The sequence below is a fragment of the Coffea arabica genome, chromosome 7e (genome assembly GCF_036785885.1).
Source record: "Coffea arabica cultivar ET-39 chromosome 7e, Coffea Arabica ET-39 HiFi, whole genome shotgun sequence".
In the NCBI taxonomy this organism is placed as follows: Eukaryota; Viridiplantae; Streptophyta; class Magnoliopsida; order Gentianales; family Rubiaceae; genus Coffea; species Coffea arabica.
The window spans coordinates 19,885,194-19,911,771 of NC_092323.1; the positions used below are offsets into that span (position 1 = coordinate 19,885,194).

Consider the following 26,578-nt stretch of genomic DNA (forward strand, 5'->3'; position numbering starts at 1 on the left):
AGCTCGTCAACCAATAAGTCCAGGAACTACAAGCCCCATCTAGGTTCACCATTCAACCATGGATGGGATAGAATATGTATTTGGTATTTTCCACGTACAAACAGTATGTCAAACCAAAACAATCACTGAGACTACAATTCCATAGTTATATATTTCACCAAACGTTCGAAGACTTTCGACATACTTTGGTTTCACTTTACCAATACAAACAGGTCATGCGGTAAAGGAAACATGCAATTCAGAGGGGAAAAACAGACCAAAAGGATTTCAGAACTCATTGAAACCCAAAAATCAGATTAGACAAATCAGAGGCCTGGTTATCAAATTATAGCACAAAAAAGTAGTACAATGGTATACAATCAGAAGCAGAATTATGGAAGTAAGGCTGGCATCTAACAAACAGTGACAGGCAGGACAAAAAGACGAGTACAACAAATTCCAATGCAAGCTGCACCTGCTCTGAATGTTTAAAATCAATGTAACATTCATAATCAAGGACCAGAAAACAGAGTTGATGGCTGAGTATTCCAGAACAAGAAGCTATTGACTCCTAGTCAAGATGATCACCTTTAGGCAAAAATATTTCTTAGTACACTGAGGAATTAAGTCACTGCAGTCTAAGCTCTTGCACGTCTTAAATTACCAAATAGCCTACTTGAAATAAAACAAAACTGAATAAACACACGAGATTTACTAAACTTCAAAGTGAAACCAATTACTGTGAAACGCCCAACCACTTTGAGAAGTTCTCAAACTCGGTGTAATCACTATCTGAGATCATTGTTTTGTACCATGACTTTCCAGCAGCTTTTACAGCAGACGTCTCCTCCTGTCAGAAGCAAAAAATAGTATAATGAACGAGGGCTCATTGAGGCAACATTAGAACTAAATAATACCAAATTGACCAAGTCAAGAAAGTTGGGGCCACTCATGCCCAAAACAAGTCTTAGGCCCCTTCAACTATTATCAAGCAAAAGCAAAGAGAACAGGATAGCAAGAAACTATCAACCAATGATGACACTAAAACAAAAAAGTAAGACCCATCGGTTACTGCAAACCAGTCAGATAAATCCAAAACTCTATTAGATCAGGTATTTCATCATCAATTAAAAAAGCACAAAGCCTAGAACCTGTAAAGTTGTTAGAAATGATCAATCATTACTCAGAACCCATAAAGCCAGTTAAGACATCTAGAAAAAGCCAGTCAAACAAAGCTACAGTGCCAGACATGTAATGAAACCAGATTATCATTTAGAATGTAACCAAGCATGCTAATTTAGGACAAGCATCTATTAAGAACGTCCAGGACAAGATAAGAAAATATCAGCACACACACCATATCATGTAATACACAACTCTGCGCCCGAGTTCATATGTATAGAAACAAAAGTCAGTAGCAATAACCAAAACTACAACAAAGAAAGAAAAACATCCAACGCACCACTACATTGAAAAAAAAAGGACTTGAAAGCCAACTAAAAGGATGAACCAGACAACCAATAGAAACAAACAGAAGCACAAGTTGTGATGTTAATTAAGTTAACTTTGCATCATGATAACATTTTAAATCATCAAACTAAATCACAGTGGGTTCCGATAATTATTAGCTGTATTCCTTCCATCACAACTTGTCCATATTCAAAGCTATTATCAATTATCTAAATTAACATCAGTTGCATGGCAGGAAGTCATCTAAATTCCTCAATTCTTGTATATTATTAGAGAACACAACAGTTTATAAAGCCACTAATGCTTGATGCAAGAAAATCTGAATTTTTTATTTACCAAAAGGGTTGAGCTTGTTTATTAAAGACTCAATCTGAATCATATAGACATCAAGGTTTTCAGTAGAAAATGGAACACGCATTCTGTAGCCTAAAGCATACCAACACGGGCAGATAGATACATCATCTACAGTTGCATCAATATTCCAACAGAATCAAGCATAGAAAGGAGAGGGAAAAATAATAATATAAACCATATACCTTCGTCATTGGACTCCTCTTCTTGGCCAGCTTCTCCCTCTTAGCCTCAACACGCTGTTTCTCAGCCAAGAGAGCCATCCTCCTAGCAGTCTTGGCATAAGGATTGAGCTTGAGCAAACAATTCAAATTCTTAAGAGGGTTCTTCTTCATTGGTGCCCTCTTCACCACCTTCTTGATTGGCCTCACCACAGATTGCACCTCGTCAGAGTTGATAATTCTGGCCAAATCACCATTCACCATCTTAGCCCTGGGCAAAACATACCCCTTCTTCTTCAAGGAAGGCTTATCAAATGACCCGTAAATCTCATCCAATTTCTCAAATGCTGATTTCGTCCAAACAATAAACCTCCCAACGTGACCTCCCGGAGCAAGTTTCAACAAATTCAAACGGTCCACGTGGGCCACCTCGACTCCAGGAATGTTGCGGAAGGCCTTCACGAGCTTGGCCCCCTCAGTACCGTACACAACCAGAGGACCTTTCCTGGAGATGTAGCGGCGGTTACGCATCTTGCCCTTTCCTGGGCGGATGCCCTGGCTGTCCTTAGCCTTCTCAGCATCAGGGTAAGCCCCAATTTTCTTGAGAAGACTGATAGCATTGGAGGTTTTCTCCACGGCCTCAGCAGAATCGGAGATCACACAGGGGATTTGCGGGACAGATTCGATGCGGTGACCGCGGGCCATGACAAGGGAAGGCACAGCAGAGGCGGCGATGGCAGAAACCACGGCATACCGTTTCTTGTTGACTGGGACCTTGCGGTGCCAACGGCGCCAGATCTTGGTCGGAGCGAACATGCGGCCGCCGCGGCACATGTTGCCATAGGCACCCTGGCCGGCACGGTGAGTGCCGCCGCCAGGAACACGAGGGATACGGGAAACAGCGCGACCAGTACCCCAGGACTCGGCGGAGGTCTGGTGACCGGCGGACCTAGAGACGGCGTACGGTTGGCGGGAGTTCTTGGAAATGTCGCGATGAACGTCTTGGAGGATGTCGGGGCGGATTGGGGCTTTCATGACGTCAGGCAGAGGGAGGGAGTTGGCGTCGGCCTCCATTTCATTCTCAAGAGGGATAACGGTAACTACCGGGAGAGCGGCGGCGGAAGCCATTTCTGGTGCGGGTAACTGAGGGTTTGGGAATTGGGAGAGTGCGTTTAGGGTTTTAACATAGCGATATATAAGTACGTATATATATATCTGCGGTCCAATTAACGATCCAATGTCAGGCCTAATATGCCATCAATTGGGCCAAACCTAATATGCCATTAATTGGGCCAGATCTTGATCAAACTATAAATTCATTCTTTTTTTTAGATTTTTTAATTATTTTAATATATAAAATCCAATTAAAAACTTTGAAATAGGAGGTTATAACTAATTTTGTCACCAATCAAATTTAAAATCTCAAACTTTCCCATTAGCTCTCCATGTTAGGCAAATTAATTGAGTGTTTCATAAATCATTTATAATTTACTGTTTCATAAATCATTTATAGTTTACTATTCAGATTTTAAACCCTTTTACTCCTTAATTAAAGAAAATACATTTGTCAAGCCAAATACTGTGGGATAATTAATTATTTCCATTTTAAAATCATTCACCCTATTATCTTTTTATCACTTTAGCCCTTTTTACTCCTTCAATTTTTATTTGTCAAGTCAAATTCTCAGGAATAGTGTGATTAGTCCAATTTTTAAGTCATTCACCCAATTATACCTTCGTCACTTTCCTTCTGAATGCAATAATCATTTGTTAAGTCTTCTAATGATATATTTGATTACTCTTGTGCTTTAATGATTCACCCCATAATAACTAAATCAGTTTTCTTATGGGTTTAAACTTATTTTGTTATCATTTTTTTTTTGTATTTAGTCAGCTTACGGCACTTTAGTAAGTTTTTTTTTATGGTGGACTTTGTTTAGTAAGTTTGTTTTTTAAAAAATTTTAAGTTTTTAACATTGAAACTTATACTTTAAAATTAAATATGAGTATGTAAATAATAATTATGACATTTTATTTGCACTTGGAATAAACTTAATATTACTATTGTGCAAGCATATAGATGATTTTTCATATAGCACATGTACATCAAAAAGTGCATATAAAAGAAAATTTATGTATGAATTCTAAATCAATAAAGGTAAAATTAGATGGTTGTTTTTGGCGGCATCTTAGCAATATTTCGATGAAAATTTAGTATTTCCCCAAACTTATACCCAAATTTTTAAACCTTTTCTTGATAACCACTCTAGCTTTTATTTGATAAAAACATTTGAAAAATGAGGCAATGAATCCTAAATAATAAAAGGAATCGAAAATATAGGATCGTAGGATTGAGGACGATAGAACTTGAGGAAGAGCTATCAAATTGAGATGATTCATGTGGGTTTAAGCAAGTTATAATTGGATTAACCTATATATAACTACTTAGTTAATAATTCAAAATGGATGAGTCATAAATGAACATAGTTTTAGATGGGTTTGGGTTATTCATGCTTATTCATGGCCCATTATTAAATTTTATTTACTTTTTCTCCCACATTTTGTTTAGTAATAAAACACTATATCATTCTAAATTTGTAATAAAAAATGACAACATATCAAGTTAATAAGTAAATTTTGCCCAAATAAAGCGAAAAAACATAAAATATTACACAGAGGAACCTAAATTGGTGATCATGGTAAGTTTCAAATTTTGTCACTCTACAAGAATCTAAAATTAATTTAGGTATTAACACAAACAATCAATTAACACTCAAGAAATTTAGGAGACTTTTATGAAAGGAAGGGAGGAAGTATGATAAATTTTAAAACAAAATAAAAGAATGGAAATTAAAGAAGAAGAAAAGCGCAAAATATGTCTCTGCAAAAATTAGAATATAATTATTAGATTGGTAGTAATTTAGATTCACCCACTAATGGTTGAGTTCGAATCTACATTTAATTTAATTAGGTCAAAATAAGTGATCCAAATTAATGAGTTTAATTGGGTTAACCGTTTGAATCTAATTTAATTATATATGTAAACCCATTTGTTAATGCTCGAGCTAAATAAAAACAGGAAAATCTCTATAAATTAATAATCTTCGAACCATAAAAATTCTATTAATTTGAAGAGTTATTAATTAATTGATAAAATAATGATTTATTAATTTATCAAGCGTATTAGCAATTCAAAAAAACTTTCATTTGATCAACTAAAGTTTTATATTTTATTTTATAAAAATATGAATTATTCTATTAATCAAAGGAGACTAAAAGTCCATAGAATATAAACCAATTCATATCTACATGATTTGCAAGTGTAATTTAATTCCTACTAATGTACGTAATTGATATCATATTCCTATTATTAAGGGGTCAAAAGGATTTAGGAATACTAAATAATTTCACTTCTATTTTATTAAATGCATACAATGAATCAGATTAATAATACTATATATATATATATGGCAAGGAAGTCTTCTTATAATAAATAAACACAAAGTCTTCTTACATATTTCATTGTTAAATTATGGCTTCTCATTTAAAAGGTATTCATAAATAACTGATGAATTGCATAAAGCATTATATGAATATAATATATGTAATTTTAATGAATTATTAATTTATGAATGGTATGTATGTAAGGTTTTCAAAAAAATTATTATCTCGTTATTTAATCAAAATTATTAATTTAGCTTGTTAGCCCAAGTTGAGACCCAAAAAATTATTATTTAGTAATGGTTATTAATTTAAGAAATATTAATTCATATAGGTTTTATTATAGGTTTCTTTATACAACTATCAATGGATGGAAAGACTATTAGGATAGGAAGCCATTTCTGAGTACAGCAACTTCAGAGGGATGGGTGTAACTAAAGGACTCTCTCTAAAAAGATTTAGGGCTTTGCTGAAGTAACAATCTACAAGGGTTTGGAGGTTTATGAAATTTGCAGTTTTAGTCTTTCAAGTTTGAATAATATCAGCTTCAAAATGCAAAAGTGCCTAAGTCCTATTTTACTAAATTCAAATAAAAATATGTAAAGTTACCAACAATATTGAAAATTGGGGAGAGACTGAAGTGTGTTTAGGGTTTTATAAGGTTTTTCAGAAGCATCCCCAAGGTTTTATGGAGGCTGTGTTTGGTTCCATAGAATTGAAAATGAAATGGAATCACAATTCCCTGGAATTGAAATTCTATGAATAGTAATTCCAAAATTTTGGAATTCCAAATCTTTTGTTTGAATGAAACAAGAACTCGTTCAGAATTAGAATTGTTTAAATTTGGAATTCAAATTTTTTTAACACTTATATTTGGAATTGGTGGTTCCTTTCAAAATTACTTATATTTTTTGGAAGAAACTTGAAAGATAAAACTTGATTAAATTTGCACAAATTAATTATATGATGGAAAGTCTTTCTACCAGAGTGTACAAAATTAAATTATAGTGTCTTCTCTTCTACAAAATTGAACTTTTACTTGAACATGTACCCACAATAATATAAATTAATATGTATATATATAGAAAGAAGAATTAATATGCTCATAACTTAAAAGAAATTCATTCCTAAACAATTCTAATAAGAATGTTTCCTATATAGCATCACTTTCATATGCTTCTTATAAATTTCAAATAGAAGATGAAGGAAAATGACAAAAAAAAACTAAATGCTTGCCCAATCAATAAATTATTTATTCCTAATGATCAAGATCTAACACAAAACCACATAATCTAGAACAAATATTTAAGAATTACATTTCAAGTGCAAAATAGCATACATATGTTTATCAATGCAAGAAAAATATATTCACAGAATTATCCAAACTCCTACTACAATCATTTCTTTTAAGTGGTCCTTCAAAACTTACTCAAGTCATTTTTGCTTCAAGGTGGTTGTTAGTCTTGTTATCTTCAAGACATCAAGGGGAACCATTCCATCAGCCTAGTTGAGAAAATTCATTGGCACTGGAATTTTAACATTCAAGCATACTGTGATATGTAATAAATCATAACAGCTCAAAGGATAAAACAAAATCATGCCAAAGAACCTAAAGAGAGATGACAAGCAATTATTTTCTTCCTATTTAAAACCATACCAAATCATGCCAAAGAAACTAAACTACGATCTAAGTCATTACTAAAAATTCCTTTTTTCAGAAGATTTCACAATGGAAGGCTTTTCTATAGCAAAGCAATCATCATGAGATAACCAATTCAATTCCAATACATGAATTTAGTTTCTAATATTTATGGAGACCAATTCATCCCATTTGGTTTCAACTATAGAGCTGCAACAAGACGCTGATATAGGAATACAATTCCTTAGCATTTCAAATTTTACTTTAATTGAGATGATCTTATCATGGATAGATATCCTACAAATATAAAACAAGTGAAAGAGCAATTACAACAAAACAATGAGAAAACATGTGGTCTTCTGGATGGATATAAAGCAATGACTTGCAGATTCATAAATGTGCACAAAGGATTGTTCACTATTGAGTTATAGATTCACCTCAGGATTCCGAACATCAATCTACATGTTTTTGCTATAAACTTTAGGTAATATCTGACTTTAAGCTAAAACAAAAATGAAAAGTAGAGAATAGAGAAACTTGTCATCTACAGAAACATTGATTTCTAAACTCCAATGCAATGACCTGAATAAGAGAAACTTGTCATCTACAGAAACATTGACATCAAAGCTCTAATGCAATGACCTAGATACAACCACTTTGTTAAAGATATGTTCAAGATAGACATTAACCAAATTAGAAGACAAATAAGGAAAATCAGTCAAACACAATGACAGAAGTGGAAAGTGAATCTCAAGCTCTTAAACCAAGTATTTGTGTTGATATGAAGAGGAAGAGAGCAAGTAATTTTACTTAAACGACTAAGAATTAATTGCCAGGCTTTTGCTTAAATTGACCCTTTATTGAATATTTACATTAATCAGCCATGAGTCTGACTTGAATTGTTGTACATCATTGGACACTATTACCATACATCCAAGACATAACCTTGAAACTAGAAAAGCACAACTGAAAGCTTACATATATTAATAGGCAAGTATCAACAAATGTAGAGATCATTTTTCTTGCTTAACAATAGGGCACATAGTCGAGTAGGATCTATAATTTTTCTAATTAACTCAACCTGGCAGATCAGTCAAATTCAAAGCACAATAAACATTTTAACTTGATAATTGAAGAACAACCTGAGTATCCTTTAGTAATAAAACTGAAGCTCTTAAGACTTGCTACCAAGTATAAGAATGAATATTACTGAATATAATCCATGTCCAAATCCATATTACTAAATTTTCTTTACTTTACTCAATCCATATCTTCACTCAAGCAAACTAATTCAATTCAGAAAAGTTCTTATCAGGTGAAATAGTATAAATCTTCAATGAGCGCCAAAAGATATGATGTCTCTAAACTTATTTTTCATTAATATGCCATGCATGTGCTCTTTTACACATTTAATTTCCATATCTTTGTTATTCAGCCACATTAACCAAATTATAGAATCTTTCTTTTCCAATCACCAAGTAGATATGAAGTGACTATAACAATGCTCAGATCAAATACAACTTTAAGAACATAACCCAAAAAGAAAAAAGAAGAAAGAGAGCAAATAGTGCAAAAAGGATAACTTTTTAATTTTCATTTCAATCCCTAATAGAATAGAGAATAATGTAAAAACCCGCCATAGCCATTCATTTCCCTAATCATTCAACATTGTGCTATTAGCATGAACTTAACATTCGAGTTTTTAGTTGATCATCACGTCAAACAAAAATGTAGCCAACTATTCACACCTACGTGACTCCTGAGGGCAAACCCCATTGACAAATGATTACCCAAAAAAAAAAACTAACCTATGTAAAAAACAAAGCTCATACGTGCACATATGAAAATCAAATACCGTCAAGGAGAAAGAAAGAACCCATTTAAATCAATTCAAGAATGCGTACAAGAGCAAAAAACTAAAACCTATGGAAAGGGCTCAAATTGTTCTTTTTTCTTTCTTTTTTTTGGGGAGGGGGAACAAATTTTTTAATAGATAAAATCCCATTGTATCTACATAAATTCTAGCAATCACCAATTTAGAGACAAATTCATCAGTAACAGTCAAAAATGCATTTTTAAGTACAACATATAAGTAAATGATAGTACTGACCTACAAAAGCAATTGAAGCAGTATCCCATAAGAGTTATCAAGTGGTAAATCGCAGAGAGAGAAATATTAGAAAATTGGTTTAATTTCTTTTAGAATTAATTTTTTTCATAATATTACTTGGATCCCCTAAGGTTTTTAAAATCTCACTTACCTCCTTTGAATTGACATTTCTTGTAACATTTAGCCCCTTTGGAGGAAATACAAGAAAGATAATGCTTTTTTTCCAATACTACCCTTATATTATCTTACTTGTGAAGTTTACAACAACAATAAAAAGTAAAATAAGGTTAAATTTTCACAAGATGTAAATTTCTTAACTTGAACTATTTATTTTTGTTGTATTGGAACAAAAACAAAATTTACACCTTGAAAGATTCACACGTATGAAAAGATTATTTTAGTTTTCAGTACAACTTAAACTACAACATGTATTAAAATATATTTCCTAAAAAAATTCTTGACTTTCTTATAATTATCCATGAAATTCTTCAAGGTGTCAGTTATTCACCAAAATCCTTCTAAGTGGTTAACTTTTTTTTTTTTTTAGTGTAAGCGGGAGGACTTGAACCCGAAACCTCTTGCTTACACTCCCTCCCCCCGTACCACCCAATCAACGTTCCTTGTTGTCCCATCACGATCTTGATATAGAAAAATAAGGACCATTATTAGAGATCAATTTATTTTTTTAATCTACATATTTTGGTTTAAAATTTTATTTTAGATTAAATAGTTATTAAGAGCAAGGCTAATATTGTCAATTTGTGACTTTTGATAGGAATATTTAGTCTTGTCGAGTTGATAGGGGAGGTAAGTCAGATTTTAAAAATCTCGGGGGAGTTAAGTGATATTATGAGAAGCCTCAAGGGAAGTTTCTGAAATTATCCCTATATATATATATAGACATATATACGTATATATGTGCCCAATATGTCAATTAAAAATCCAATTTAATTAATAAAACAAGCAACTGGCATAATATGCAACCAACTGGGCCAGATCTTGATGAAATTATAAATTTATTCTTTTTTCTAGATTTTTCAATTATTTTAACATATAAAATTCAATTTCAATTATTTTAATATATAAAATCCAATTAAAAACTTTGAAATAGAAGGCTATAACTAATCCTGTCTCCAATCAAATTTGAAATTTAAAACTTTCCCATTATCTCTCCATGTTAGATGAATTAATTGAGTGTTTCATAAATCATTTATAGTTTACTATTCAGACTTTAAGCCCTTTTTACTCCTCAATTAAAGAAAATACATTTGTCAAGCCAAATTCTGAGGGATAATTAATTAGTCTCATTTTAAAATCATTCACCCTATTATACCTTTATCACTTTAGCCCTTGTTACTCCTTCATTATTGATTTTTCAAGTCAAATTCTTAGGAATAGTGTGATCGGTCCTATTTTTAAGTTATTCACCCAATTATATTTTCATCACTTTCCTTCTGAATGCAATAATCATTTGTTAAGTCTTTCAATGATATATTCGATTACTCCTATTTTTTAATGATTCATCCTATAATCACTAAATCAATTTTCTTGTCGATTTAAACTTATCTTATTATCATTTTTTTTATATTTAGTGAGCTTAGGGCACTTTCGTAGGTTTGCTTTTTCTAAGTTTATATTTTTATGTTGGACTTTATTCTGTAAGTTTGTTTTTCAAAAGTTTTAAATTTTTAATGTTGAAACTTATACTTTAGCATTAAATTTGGAGTATGTAAATAATAATTATGATATTTTATTTGCACTTAGAATAAACTTAATATTAATATAATAATTATGACATTTTATTTGTACTTAGAATAAACTTAATATTAATATTGTGCAGGCATCTAGATGATTTTTCATATTGCACATGTACATCAAAAGTGCATATAAAAGAAAATTTATATATGAATTCTAAATCAATAAAGGTATATTTAGATGATTGTTTTTGGCGGTATTTTAGCAAAATTTTGATGAAAATGTAGTATTTCACCAAACATACACCCAAAAGTTTAAACCTTTTCTTGAATACCATTCTAGCTTTTTAGTTGACTAAAAATACTTGAAAAATGATGCAACGAATCCTATATAGTGAAAGGAGTGAAAAGATAATTCAAACTTTTTATATGACTAAAAACACTTTAAAATGTGAGGTAACGCATCCTAATTAATGAAAGGAATGAAAAAAATATGATTGTAGGGTTGAGGATGGTAGAGCTTAGGGAAGAGCTGTCAAATCGGATGATTCATGTGGGTCTAAGCAAGTTATAATTGGGTTAACCTATATAAAACTACTTAGTTAATAATTCAAAATGGAAAAATCATAAATGAATATAATTTTAGATGGTTTTGGGTTATTCATACCCATTCATGACCTATTATTAAATTTTTTTTACTTTTTCTCCCACATTTTGTTTTGTAACAAAATAGTATATCATTGTAAATTTGTAATAAAAAATAACAACATATCAAATTAATAAATAAATTTTTAACCAAATAAAGAGAAAAAACATTAAAAAAATTACACAGAGGAACCTAAAATGGTGAACGTGGTGAGTTTCAAATTTTATCACTTTACAAAAATCTAAAAGATATTAATGCAAACAATCAAATAACACTCAAGAAACTAATTAGACTTTTATGAAAGGAAGGGAGAAAGTAGACTTTTATGAAAGGAATGGAGGAAGTAGGATAAACTTTTTTAAAAAAAATAAAAGAATGGAAATAGAAGAAGAGGAAAAAATGCTAAAGATACTTTTGCAAAAATTAAATATAATACTGGATTGGTAGTCATTTAGATTTACCTACTAATGATTGAGTTTGAATATAGATTTTATTTAATTAGGTCAAAATAAATGATCCAAATCTGTTGAGTTTAGTTGAGTGTTTACCCACTAATTAATGAGTTTAGTTGAGTTACCCGTTTGAGTCCAATTAAATTACATATATAGACTCATTTGTTGATGGTTGAGCTAATTAAATATTGTAAAACCTTTATAAAGTAAAAATCTTGGGACCACACAAATTCTATTTATTTGAAGAGATATTAATTAATCGATAAATGAATGACTTATTAATTTATTGAGTGTATTTTCAATTCAAAGATACATTCATTTAATCAACTAAAGTTTTATTTTATTTTATAAAAATATGAATTATTTATTAATAAAAGGAGACTAAAAATCTATATAAAAAAAAACCAATTCATACCTACTTGATTCGCAAGTATAATTTAATTCTATTAATGTATGTAACTAATATCATTTTTCTATTATCAAGAGGTCAAAAGTCTTAGGAATACTAAATAATTTCACTTCCATTTTATTAATAATACAATGAATCAGATTAACAAAATTATATGTGTGTGTGTGTGACAAGGAAGTCTTCTTAGAATAAACAAATACAAAGTCTTCCTGCATATTTCATTGTTAAACTATGGCTTCCCATTTAAAAGGTGTTCATAAATAACTAATGAAATGCATAAAGCATTATGTGAATATAGTATATGTAATTTTAATGAATTATTAATTTATGATATGAATGAAACTAAAGGGTTAGGTAAGGTTTTCAAAAAAATTATTATCTCATTACTTTATCAAAATTATTAATTTAGCTTGTTAGCCAAGTTGGGACCCCAAAAACTTATTATTTAGTGGATGTTATTAATTTAACAAGAATTAATTTATAGAGGTTTTACTATAAGTTTTTTTATACAGCTATTAATGGATGGAAAGAACACAAGGATAGGAAGGCATTTCTAAGTGCGGCAACTTCAGAGGGATATGTCTAGCTAAAGGACTCTTTGTGGAAAATTTTAGAGCTTTGATGAAGTTTATGAAATTTGCAGTTTTAGTCCTTCAAGTTTGAATAGTATCTGTTTCAGAATGCGAGAGTGCCAAAGTCCGGTTTTACCAAAATCAAATAAAAATATGTAATTTTAGCAACATGTATGATATTGAAATTTTGTTAACTAATTCAATATGAAATTTTGGTAAATTAGATTCAAGTTTGTTTGATATTGATAGAGTTATCTCATGTGTTATCTATTACTATTATTTGACTCTTAATTGGATACATTAGTCATTTGCATACTCATACTATAATAACTGGGGAGATATGTTATATTACAATTCTATTTTGTGTATTGTTCTTGATAATGTGTCCAGCAATATCAACTTTTGAATTGCATGTTTATTTTACATGCAAAACATCTAATTGTGTATTATCAAACTTGATTTTGCTCACTATTATCAACCCAAAAGTTACATGGGATTAGGGTAGAGGGGGTGTTGTATGGGGTAGAAATTTAAGAGTTAGGGGTGAAGGGTTAGAAGGGCTATGGTTGAATAGAAGTATTTCTAGCAATTAAGGTAACAAGATATGGCTCGTTGGATAGAAGAATTTCTTATAGATAGAGGAGAAATTTATTAAAGACGCCCAAACTACTTGAAAAAGAATAGTGATAGAGATAATTTGAGGTAAGAAGTGACTTTTGGGTATAAAACAATAGAAGAAAAATATGTGCTAAGAAAAGCACATACAAGTGGCACAAAGTCCTTAATGATTCTTGAAAAATAGGATGGGATTTATGAAACTCTTGAAAAGGAAAAAAGGAAAAGTACTTCAAACTTGGAGAAAAAAAGAAAAGAAGCAATCTCATACCAAAAAGGAAATCCGTTAGGAAACAAGTTCTTTACGAACAATCATGGCAAAAAATGAACTTTTTATTTTTGCAATGAAAAGGGTCATATAGCACTTGAATGTCCCAATAAAAATTCTAGGGTATTAAAAAAATTTTTAGAACAAGAATTTATGTTGTACATAAGAATTTAAAAGAATATGATGATATTGTATATAAGGCTGAATATATTTCTTCTGAAGATGACATTGAATTTATATGTATGTTGAAACCTCTAATCAAGTAAAAACTAGGTAAGTATGTTGAATATATGACTTTTGAAACTTTCATAGAAAATGAACTCAATAGGACTGGGTTAGGAGATATGGTCAAAGAAGGTTTTACACTTGAAATAAATAAACTAGGTAAGTATAAGAGTCTAAAAATAGAAGATATATATAAAAATCTAAATTTAAACCATGGCAATCCGAATATTATGAAATGTGTAAATGAATAACAGACGTAAAAGTTACATCGAATGCAAACCTTTGATAAAAATAAGATTAAAAGACTTAACAAAATTCAAAAGTGAGGTTTATCTATATTGGAATAATACAAATCAATATAACTATTTTGTTTAGATTAGGAATTGATTTCCCAGTATTATGTGTTGTATAAAATAAAAGGTTTCATCATTTGATGCAATCCCCAATTGATGGAATACAGTCCAATCTAGTAGCTAGGGAAGTAATGTGTAAGGTTAAATTTAATTATTTTGTCTCAAAAAATGACAAACGGATTACAAATTCTATAGTCTTAAGAATCCAAATATAAAACATTAAGAGTGAAGATGTTCACAATAATTTTTATCTATATAAATAGTAAAAGAGTGAAGAGTGTCATGCCTTTTCTTCGTCAAACACATGACTTGCATGTGTTTTTTTTTTCGTACGCTTCACGTTCTCGCTCCATGCACGGGCGCGTTTTATCAACTTTGCTTTTGGGCTCATGCCATGCATGGGTACGTTTCCACTTTCATGCTCGGTGATTGTTTCTCTTCTTCTGGTGCACAATTAAAAATTTCCCAAAAAAGGGAACCATTTGTCTAGCTCTCGTCCTCTTTCGATGTTGCTGTTTAGAGGCCATTGGTTCTTTCCCTATTGCTTTGGCATTATTAGGGGTTGTTTTATTGTTGGCTTTGCCATTGCATCTTTAGCAGCCTTCGTTGCTTTAGGGTTTTTGATGCCTTTTCTGTATTTCACTCTCTACGGGCTTCTGCTGCTCTTGAGCAAGTCGATTATCACTATATTTTCTTTCTATGTTATGAATTGGCTGTTTTTTTTTTTTTGAAGGGAGGTTTCCTATCCAACTGGCCAAAGAACAGCGTTGTTTTCCGAGAAATGTTATTTTTCAGGAAATTTTGCGATTAGTTTATGGTTAAATTTTTTCTGCAATCAGGTAACGTTGAGTGCTTACATGTTACTCTCCCTCCTATATTATCTTGTTAAATTATAGTGTACTAATTTTTTCCCTTTTTTTCTATTAACTGGTTTCAGAATGGCTGATATATTGCTTATTGATGACATAAAACCTGGAATGACGTGTGGGATTGCTGTCATAACGGTTCAGGAAAAGCAGAATATTGGTGTAGCTAGTAATAGTCCAATGAAGTACCAAAGATTAATTTTTGCTGATTCAAAGGTTAGCTGGATAAAACTTGTTTTTCCCCCTAGATTTGATCCGTGCCGAAAATAAGAGTGTACCGATATATTTACTTAAGATTCTTATAGGGATCAAAAATCCAAGGGATAGGCAATTCAAAATTTGGCTTCCACTGTTGCATTGCTTGTCTATTTAAATTAGATACTATACCGTATAGCTTGTCTTCTTTTTAACTAAATTGTTGTTCTATCATCCAATAAATAGGGCGAGTAGAAATAAAAAACGGTTTGCTGCTCTTCTTCAAAACAAGGCCTACGATTGTCACAACCCAAAAATGTTCTACCAATCACTACATAAGCTTACTCCAATTATAGATTTTATCCCTACTCAAAAGGTTGCATTCCATGATTCAGAGTTTTATCCTACTGATTGCATATTTGTCTTTTCATGTGAAAAAATTCAACCAAATTTCTTTTCACTATTGTGTAGGTTTCTTGGGTGAAAGCTCGAATCTCTTTCGAGCATATATTTCAGAAATATTGGTACATGTCTTGTGTGAAGTGCCATTGCATGACATCCGCTAACTATGATGATCTTTATACTTGCAACCACTGTAACGAAAAACAGCGAGTTACGGCCAGGAAAGTTATGCACATATATTGAATTTTTGTGCTCGACAAAACATGGAATCTCGTGTTCATGTTGTCATTCTTTGTTGTATTGTAATGCAGGTGTCGCTTCGACGTTGAGCTTGTTGATGATACTGATACAATCATTGCATCAGTTTTTAGTGATTGGGCGGAAGGATTGCTTAAATTCTTTGCCATTGAGACAATGGAACATTTTAACAAGGTATTTAGTTAGCATATAGTATAGATTCTAATTACTTACTTTTTTTTAAACATTACTGTGCTTTGAAAAGTTACATATTATTCCAGATGATTCTGCTAACTATTTTTTCACTGGTAATTGCCTTTGATTTGTAGAATCTGGAGCTTCCTTTGGACAGGGTGCATGAAGAACTGAAGCTAAAATCATTCATAGTCCAGATCAAGCCAAGCGCTACTAGGGAAAGAAGTAGTAATCCACGCTACACTATAGAATACTATTTTGAAGTAACTCAGACTTGCAATGTGTTAAGTCCCCTCATGAAATGCTGCTTAGGATAGGCCAGATGATGTTGATGAAAGGGATGCGACCCTGTAAACAACAGGTAGTAATACCGAAATTTTATATAGACTATATCTCCTTCTATGTATTCCTCTAATAATCAGCATAATTACTTTTATAATTGAACAAAGAAGCAGCCTTCTTTATCCAAGGCTTAAGTATGCCCTGAAACTCGATTTGAAGACTGTGAAGAGATGCCCAAGCAATTAATAGAGATTGATGTTTCCGAGTGAAGCAAGAAGCCATGAAATATATAATTTCACTGTGACACAACATAATGCCGTGGTATAACATTCCATTTTTTATTGTTATTTTTGACTTTAGTATAACTTTATGAGCTCTTTCTTGGTATTCCTTCCAAGACATTACTTTTTGTTCAAACTGGTCAGAGTAAACCAGCTCATTGAACTATGTTTCTTACTTCCAAAACTTTATAACTGTATTTCCTCTTTCATATGAACCATCACTGTCTAAGCTATTTAATCAATTACTATGGTGCTATTTTTAGAATGTTTCATTATTGTTTTCTAGTGGTCCAATTCCAGCTGCACCATTTATCACCCTACCACTTTGGCTGCACTCCTCTAACAATTTATTGTTCCATCACTATAGCCAACTATTTTCTGCACCATAGTAATGGTGCTTTTTTCTTGTTAATACATTAATTGGTGATTTAATACAACCACTATAAGCTTTAGTTTGTAGGCATAAACAAGGCTCAACATTCATTCACTTTTTTGACCTATTGTTTACCTTGCTCTTCTATCTTATCTGTTATGAAAAAATCCTTCTCCCATGGACACACTTAAAAACCCTTTTAGAAAATGGAGTTCAGTTGAAGGAAACAACAAGGTTAAGTTTTTTCTTCATACATTTGGTAAGAACCATGTCCATGTTGCAATAGCTAAGTCAACTCCAGGAGCAAACACTTTATATTATATAAACAAAAAGTTTATTGAAGCTTATCCCTTGGTATTAGAGTACATAGGTGAACCATTTCTGTATTGAATTGCTTTGGTGGAACAGTGGCTGCAAAACATTAGTGTTATTCCTGCAAAAGCTTTTGTAAAGAATGGTACATTTTCTCAAATATTTTTGTCCTTTATTGTTTCGTATGGCTTACCTATTTGATTCTTGTCTTTGATTTTTTTTACAATGTTTAAAAAGTTGAGTAATGCCAAGATTAGTGAAGTCTCGCTAGGAAAACCTTGGTGTTATTTTTTTTGGTTCTAACAGAGAACCCAGGTACATGCTTAATACTGTCTAAGTTTATTTTTCGTCAAAACTAATTGATAACATATTTTCCTTTATTCTATAGCAACTTTCTACTACAATTTTTTATCCCATTGGTCTTCAAAATGGTCAAACTATCACGTTATACCATGGCATCCAATGCTGGGATGTAACCATCAAAGACAAGTGCTTAGACCAAGGATAGACCTCATTTTGCAGAGACAGTCTAATCCATGGAACTAATATGGTTATTTTATGGAAAAAGCCCATCTTTCATATGATATTCTAGCTTTCTCTGAAACACAACATCATAGTTTGATGCCTTAGGCTCTTCTATTACTAATGCTCTCGCATACAGGAAATCACCTACTCTTTTAGCTCTTATTTTATTCAGGCTGCAACTCGGAACTCTTTTTTTTTTCCCGAAACGATAGGAGATTTTCATTGCTTTAATGAGAAAGAGTACATGTACGAGCAACGGCTCGAGAGAAGCTATACAAGAAGTGTTCTAAGAACACTGAGGAAACAGTCTTTCCTCATCAACAATAACGCCTAAAGCATCATCACTTAATTTTTTGCTAACTAACATATGTTCTTGTCTACACAAGTCAAAAGAGCACATGCAAAACAAACTCTGTAACTTAGAGATGTCTTCCAGTACTATTGCCATCTTAATGTTCGCAGGGCTCTGCTGTTTGATTTGTCTCCACAGCTCCTTGTTACAAAACTTCAGCTTAACCTTGCTCCAGTTTCGATGCATAGCTTTGCACAAGGCCAGCTTCAGAGCTAGTGCATCATCTAGGACTTTGTTTCCCAGACTGATCTCATTCATTATCCACCCTGTCATTCTATTCCATGCATATTCCTTAACTGTGATTCCTATCCCAACATTATGCTGTCCTTTTTCCTTTGTTGTTTCTATTTCCATTATCACAGGTCCCTCATTTGTATAATTCTGATCTTGCAAGTCTTGTCTAGGGACTGTTTCTTCTGTGCTCTTTTCAACTTTCGTGACCTCTTCCTGCAGCTGTTCCATCCAATCCTTGTGTGCTCTTGCTATTGTTTTGAAAGGTGTAACTATATCTGATTTCTCGAATTCCCTCTTATTTCTTTCTTTCCACACTTGCCACAGGATATTAGCAGTTAAACCAATATGTTCCAACCCCTCTGGTCTATGCCTTGCTTCTGAAATCCTTAGCCACCATCGTTTGAAGTTCCCTTGTTGATCCTTTGCCCCATCCCACTGAATAGGAGCTGCCTTCCAAATGTTCATCGAATGAGGACAGGTCAACAGGAGATGTTCTACAGTTTCCTGTGCCGTTCCACAAGTTGTGCAAGTAGGATCACCCTGGACCGTTCTCCTCCTCACAGCTTCATTCACTGGCAGAGCTCCTTGAATGCATTTCCAAATGAAGAATTTGATCTTGTGCTTAATGTTTAAACTCCATAGAGTGTTCCACATTTGAATAACTTGAGGGCTACCTTCTGCATAACTAGAGCTTGCTCCATCAGGATTACCCGTTTTTCTTTTTATGCTTTGCTTCATCAGGAGTTTGTAGCCCGAGTTGACAGTGTATTGCCCTCCTGCCTTTGGTTGCCAATAAAAGCTATCCTCCCTCTCTGAAAGACTCAAGGGTATAGCTAGAATTTTGTGCGCATCATGTCTGTTAAAATTTCTGAAGATGATATTCCTATTCCATCTTTGATGACTTATGAGCTTTCCCACCTTTTCCAGCTTACACATGCTCCTTTGTCTTGTAGTCGGCCTACCTGTAGTTGTATCTGGAATCCACTTGTGTTCCCAGATGCTTGCACTACGCCCATTCCCTATCCTCCCAATCAGTCATTCATTGAGTAGGCTTCTTGCTCCCATTAAACCTTGCCAAATCCAGGATGCATTTTTGGTGGGACTGCAATGTAAGATGAACTCCTTTGGAAAATATTTAGCTTTTAACACCTTGCTCACCAACAGATTTGGTTTAGTAATTAACCTCCATACTTGCTTTCCTAGCAGAGCTTGATTGAAAGCTTCAAGATCCTTGAAGCCTAGATCTCCTGCCTTTTTTTCCAAAGCCATTCTTTCCCAAGAAATCCAGTGTATTTTGTTCTTGCCATTAGATTCTCCCCACCAAAAATTGGCCATCAGTGCACAGACATCTTTACACAATCTTCTTGGCAGCTTGAAGCACGACATCACGTACGTAGGCATAGCCATTGCGACTGCCTTCAGCAATACTTCTTTACCTGCTGGGCTCAAAAATTTATTTTTCCGGTTCTGGAATCTTTTCCTTATATTGTCCCTCACGAAGCCAAAAATCTGTTCTTTAGTTCTTGAGACAACCATTGGGAGCCCCAAATATTTGCCTTGTGTTGTGACGTGCGCGGAGTATACATATACAATTAAGCTCATTCTAATCAAGTTTTACATTTATAAACTCCTAAATACCCCACACGCGATTTATCGCAAGTATACGAATCGTGAGCGAGTATAGGGTATTAAGGGTCAATCCCACAAGGAAGATTGCAATTACCGGTACTACTAAAGCTTCTCTATTATTTAGACTATCAATGAATTATAACAAATTAAACCTACTGAAATTATACAAAATAACAAATGAAAGCTCCTTAGATTGTGGTATCCCTAACTACTCATGCAAGTGCTATAATTGGATCATTGAATACTACTATCTAGGCTAGTTATAGTGTAATTTCCTTAAACATGTGAAACCTACTTTCGTAGTGAATCAACTATACTCGTAACTAATCCATACCTATTCTCATGGTTATGAAATTAGCTACAAGTTCATTTTTTCAGTGAAATTACATGAAATGAATCACTAAAAACCACATAAGTGCACCTCTACTTTCGTGAGTGTACTCCCTATGTTTAGCACTTCTTGAACCAGTGTTAAATCTCAATTTTCATTGCAGAAACAACACCTTAGATAATCACAATTAATGGTACCAGATTAATCATGATTTAAAGAGCCAAAGTGTTAAATAACTTGCTCAAATCATAGCAATCAAATAACCAAATAATAAACACTAACAATCATAGAAAGTTCAACCAAACCCAAGGTATAAACTTTAAAAATACATAATGAACACAAAATCCAGAACTTGTATATTAACTAAACTTGGAATCAAGTACAAAAGATAAAGAGTTTGGAAGGAATACAACCCTTGTCACATGAGCTTTCTTCCTTGCCGTCTTCATCCTCCATCTTCATCCTAATCTAGATAATAAACAAGAATGGACAAACTATACTACTCTATACTAAGCTAAACTAACACTAGGGAGATGAAAGAGCTACATTTCTGCAACTTCAAGCTTCTCCCGTATGTCTCTCTCTATTCTCCTTCTATGGTCTCTCTCTATTCTGTCGTTGGATCCCCCTTCAATCTTGCAATCTTGGCTATTTTATGATGAAAGATGTCAAGAAATGAGGCCTCCACCTTCCTTTTACAGCTGGAGATGTTTCTCACATGTCTAGCAACGCATGTGAGTTGGTGGGAGTGAAATTGAGTTTTACGCGTACATAGCAGCCCTTTCTGACCACAATCCGGCCAGGAATCCGGCCAAATTCCGGCCGGATTGCTACAGTGACCATTTGGTCACTTCTGGTTCAATTTTCAGCTCTGCTCCGATTTTGCATCAATTTCCACTGAACTTTTCTTGATGATAAAAGCTGATTTAGCTCTTGACCAAAATATGAAACTTGTAGCTCTTTGAGTTAGCTTTGCAATGCATCAAGAATCACCTCATTTGGATCTGTGTAGGCTGAGAAATGACCAAAATACCCTTGACTGCTCATTGCCCTGTTTCAGCTTCGACCAAACGAAATTGGCTACTGTACTTCGGCTTTTTGACTTGGAAAACCTTCAAACTGGATTCAGATGTTTTCACCAAAGTTGTAGATCTATCTCTTATCTTCAAATTAGTTTAAGAATCATCTCAATCCGATCATTGTAGCTCAAGTTATAGCCAAAATACGAAAATGTGTCAAAACTGTCAAAATGCGCAAAATTTCACTAAAAAGTGATAAAAGTCTCATTTAATCACTTAAAAGCATTTTTCACCAATTATAACCAAAATGATTCATTTTCTTCCAATAATATAATCAAAGTGACTAAAAATAATATAAAATATCATACAATTATTACGTAAATTAGTCACTTATCAAACTCCCCCACACTTGAATCATTGCTTGTCCGCAAGCAATCCACACATAATCAACTACAATGATTCAAGAGGTGAAACAATATATGCATTTTGTCCAATTTAATTCCTCAAAACTTGGAAAATAATCATTATACAATTGTTCAAATTACACTAAATACTCATAATATCAAGTAAAGGAAAGATAATTATACCCTAATTTAACAAGTTAAACGTAATCTCTTACCCTAATCTAATTTCACAAATAAGTAAATCACATAGTCAATTTATAGCATTCCTCCTCCTATAATCATCTTTTTTTATTATTATTATTTTACAACTAAGAGGGATTTATTCATACTACTTTTACTTAAATAGTGAGAACGCCTTTTTACGCGAAAATCGACACTTTTAGGTGAAAATTTCCGGTTACTCAACATTTCACCTATTCAAGTTGCTATGCATACTCTTAATTCAAGTACCTTTTTACGCGAAAATCGACATTTGTAGATGCCAACCCCCGGTTACTCGGTACAAAAATCATTGGAGTAGAATAATTTTTACTTTCTTTTCTTCTCTTTTTTTTTCTTCTCTTTTTTTTTCTTTTTTTTTTTTTAAAAAACAAAGAACAATAAATAGATATTCCCTCTTAGAAAATATATAAGAATAATCAAAGGAGAAGTATAACCTTTTATCAACTATATCAATCACTTACTTATAAAATTAAGTAAAGAGAAGAAATCTCATTAAACATGTAAAATTATAGGCGCAATTTTCCTCACTTTACCGAATATATTTTCTAAAATGTAAAAATTCTAATTGCATAATAACTATTTCCGAGTTAAATGAGGACTAAACTTTCCAAAATACATATAAAGTTTCAACAATTGGAAGAATTAAACACTTAAGGTTGGAATACTTTGGCCCTTTTTGAAATAAAAATGAAAAAATTGAAGAACTTTTGGGCTATAGTGAAATATTGGAAAAAATTTTAGAAAATTTTTTACAGAGTTTCTCCTTATAAATGGATGAAAACTCCCTGCCAACAAACCCAATTTCAAGCAAATTATCCACATGGCAAATAATTCAAACATAATTCCAACATTTCTAAGCATTTAAATCCACAAAATATCATCACCTAGCAAGTATATGCAAGTTCAATATTTTGCTCCCCCACACTTAAATTTCACATTGTCCTCAATGTGAGAAAAGAAAAATAAATAAAGAGTAAAAGAAAATACTGCTCAATTGAACATGCGCAATCCGACTCCATGTCCAAGTAATGAATTTCCAACCTTAAGTAGTCCGAATCACTAACACCACAACAGAGATGAAGATCACTTGGATTAGTTCACACAAACGAAATAAAAAAATCACTAAAAATTAAACTTCACAAATACTACAGAAAATAAAAGGAAAACTAGTGGCAATGTCACGAGGTGACGAGCACTCCCTCAAGTAGTTGCTTGGTCAGGTGACGATGGTGGAGTCGGAGGAGCTTCAATACCCAACTTGGTCTCGATGCGACGAAGACGCTCGGAGTTCCGTTTGTTCTCTTGGCGGCTCTTCTTCACTTCAGCCTCGACGCAAAGTAGCTTATCCATTATCTTCTTCAAAAACGACCGAGTGTCCTGGGGTGAGGATGGACGACGGGAGGAAGACGGCTCAGTTGAGATCGGTGAGGTGGTTGTTTCAACCCCTTGAGCTCCTTCAATACGTTCAATCTCAGCTGCCTCCTCGTGCCGAATGTCTCCTTGAGCACCTTCTTGAGTCGAAGGACCACCGACGTCTTTACTTTTCAGAATGAACCTGCAAAAATCTAGTGTAAAGACATCATTCTTCTTGAGACCTGTAGGGATAGCATTAGAAAAATCCACTCCAACCCTTTGAAACTCAAAGGTCAAGAACCGAGGATATGAGAAGGCATGTTTGATGTCGTTATTGCGAACCACAGCCCACATGTGGTTGGTGATAATGCTTCCCAATGGAATGCCTTGGATATTTCCTAAGCCATGCTCCATTTTATCCAAGAAGTAGATATCACTTGTGCGCACCTCATTGGTTCCACGTTGCGACTCCGGAAATGATGAAGTCAATACCGAATATCGCCCAGTCTTCCGAGTGGCCTTGTACTCAACCCCCAAGCGTACAAGTGCCTCTAGCATGTTCCAAGAGTCCAAATCATTGGATTTAAATGCTTTCTTCAAATCTACCTTACGCCCCACATCCGAAACATGAGATAGCGCTCCAAATCAGCTCTATGGACTCGAACTGTTCTCCCTTGCACTGTACTGGTAATCACTTCCGTGTCGTAGTGAAAAACCTTTTTGTCCTCCACATTGGCGTAGAATTCTCGGACAAGCTCCTCATAATAGAAATTTGGGATGTTAAAGAAGTTTTCCCATCCCAATTTGGCAAAGGAAGCCTTGAGATGGTAGACCTCCTCAACATCCGGAGTGATATCTTTCTCCACCAATACCTTAGCTCCCCTCCTACCATTGTACCAAGCTTCATTTTCGGCGGAGGTAAAGCGCGACTTATCATATGGGACTTCCTCCTCTTGTTCTCCTTGTGCCTCTTGTTCCTCTTGTTGTTCTTGTTGTTGATTCTCCTCCTCGGATGACGGCTCGTCTTGAAGCGCAAGGCGTCTACTCGCTTTTCTTTTCAAGCGCGGTGGTCTAGACGTAGAAGGTTCTCCTCTCTTATTGGGAGGTGATTTCACCGCACCTTTCTTAGTGCGAGCCATTGTACCTAATTAAAATTATTAAATGTTAACTTCATTGAATTGGTACATTGCTAAGTAAAGATAATGAAAACTCATTCACTTTTACCTCTTTATCTTTAATTAGCCAATCTTATCAACTTACTCACATAATAATTAGCAATTAACTTCATAAGCAAGACTTTACAATTGATTATCAACAACAAATGCTTCTTTCATTTTTTTTCCAAATAAAACACTTAAGCATAAAACGTCCAAATAAGTAGAGAAAGCAACTAAACAATCACACAACTTACTCCCAACTTAATGACCTAAATAAGCATAATGAAATGCTAAAAAGCACATTAACCATGAGTTTAGACTTAAAAAGGTCATTAATTCAACTTTAATCAAATTTTCTAGAATAAACATGCCAAAAATCAAAGGATAAGCTAATTAAGCCTAAATTTAGCATGTAAATATCCTAGAGCAATCCATTACTCTCATACAATTTTCTTCAATCCAATTGTCTCAATAATTTAGCTAATAGCTATCAAATCAAATTAATCCTCAAAATTAGCTAAAAATTGCTAAATTCACCAAATAATCACAAACCCATGAGTTAAACATCACCAATAATCATCAATAAGCTCAATAACATCATAAAGAGCATCAAACTTCACAAAATGTAAAAAATTCGAGATGCCCAAAAATAGAAAAAAGTGAAAATTGGCAAAATTCAAATGACAGCATTTGGTGAAGATTTGTTACCTCAAACTTGTTGATAGATGATTAATGATGCAAATGGTGAAGAAACCCCCAAAAATTTCACTCCAATTTGGCCCCAATTGAAGAGTTCAAAAATTTGAAACCCTTGTTCTTCTAAAGCTCAAATCCAAATTACAACTTGTTTTTGAAGGATTTTAAGCTATGAAATCAACTCACAAGGGAAAGGAAAGTGTTTTGGTGTATTTAGTTTGGAGATTGGATGGTGAAAAGTTGAATTTTAGGAGTAGTGTGTGTTTAAGGTGTGAGTGTGTGTGTGAATTGAAGAAGAAAGGAAAGAAAGATTTGGGGGAATCCGTGCGCCTCTGGCCAGAATCCGGCCAGATTCTGACCAAGCAATATTTTTTTTTTTAAATCCTATACATATCCGGCCTGATTCTGGCCGGATTTACTGTAGAAAATTTTTTATTTCTGCAGTTTTTCCTTCCGTTTTTCATTTAATCAAGCTTTCAACTCACCCAATTTTCAACTTTCTTCATTTTTTCCAAGAAAAACTCGCCTTAAACATGAAAAATGTGCTTTCTCAATCACTCCACTTCGAAACATGAACTCATGCATCAATATAACTTTAGAATTAAGCACTTAAAATGCATGAATTGGATCAAGAAAACTCCCTTTTTGCTTCCTTATAAGCTATTTTGCACTTGAAGCCATTTGCATAAACCATTACCATTGCCACCTATAAAACACACAAAAAACACTACTTAAACAACTTAAACTTACTAAAAACAAGAAATTGTTGGGTTGCCTCCCAACTAGCGCTTCTTTATAGTTATTAGCTTGACTATATCACCTCATTTTTCAAGGAGGCTTAGTTAACGAATAATCCACCATTTTAGGCCGTGGTGGATCATTAAATGGTGACTTTATAGCAAAAATCACATGATCTAGTGATGTGAGAAATAAAAGTGACTTACCTATCCCAAGTGTTTCATAGATATTACCTTGAATATGCACCACTTGAGAACTTACCAAAGGAAATGTCATGAGAGTATCTTGGGCAGGAATACCTTTAGAACCTATACTTTCACTGCACTCCTCAAGAGGGGTGAAAAATGAGTCATTAAAACTCACCTCTTGAGGCTCAAAGTTAGTTTCAAA

At 33.3% G+C, this 26,578-nt stretch overlaps 2 protein-coding genes across 2 annotated transcripts; both read right to left on the bottom strand.

The window, feature by feature from the left end:
- Positions 1 to 436: 436 nt before the first annotated feature.
- On the bottom strand, positions 437 to 3,158 carry LOC113701590 (large ribosomal subunit protein uL4z). Its single transcript, XM_027222321.2, has 2 exons — positions 1,986 to 3,158; positions 437 to 829 (listed from the first exon to the last, which is right to left on the bottom strand). Exons 1-2 carry the CDS (start codon positions 3,087 to 3,089, stop codon positions 716 to 718), a joined length of 1,218 nt encoding a protein of 405 aa, XP_027078122.1. The 5' UTR covers positions 3,090 to 3,158; the 3' UTR covers positions 437 to 715.
- Positions 3,159 to 23,218: 20,060 nt separating this feature from the next.
- Positions 23,219 to 26,049, bottom strand: LOC140011214 (uncharacterized). The gene is made up of 2 exons (XM_072059948.1): positions 25,463 to 26,049; positions 23,219 to 24,741 (listed from the first exon to the last, which is right to left on the bottom strand). The coding sequence occupies exon 2, from the start codon at positions 24,153 to 24,155 to the stop codon at positions 23,445 to 23,447; it is 711 nt and encodes a 236-aa protein (XP_071916049.1). The 5' UTR covers positions 24,156 to 24,741; positions 25,463 to 26,049; the 3' UTR covers positions 23,219 to 23,444.
- Positions 26,050 to 26,578: the final 529 nt, after the last annotated feature.

Excerpts from the sequence above, each read along its gene's own strand:
- LOC140011214 (XM_072059948.1), bottom strand. The coding sequence starts at position 24,155 with ATGCTAGAGGCACTTGTACGCTTGGGGGTTGAGTACAAGGCCACTCGG.
- LOC113701590 (XM_027222321.2), bottom strand. The coding sequence starts at position 3,089 with ATGGCTTCCGCCGCCGCTCTCCCGGTAGTTACCGTTATCCCTCTTGAG. Across the intron at positions 830-1,985 it reads AGAGGAGTCCAATGACGAAG|GAGGAGACGTCTGCTGTAAA; the intron begins GTATATGGTTTA and ends TGCTTCTGACAG.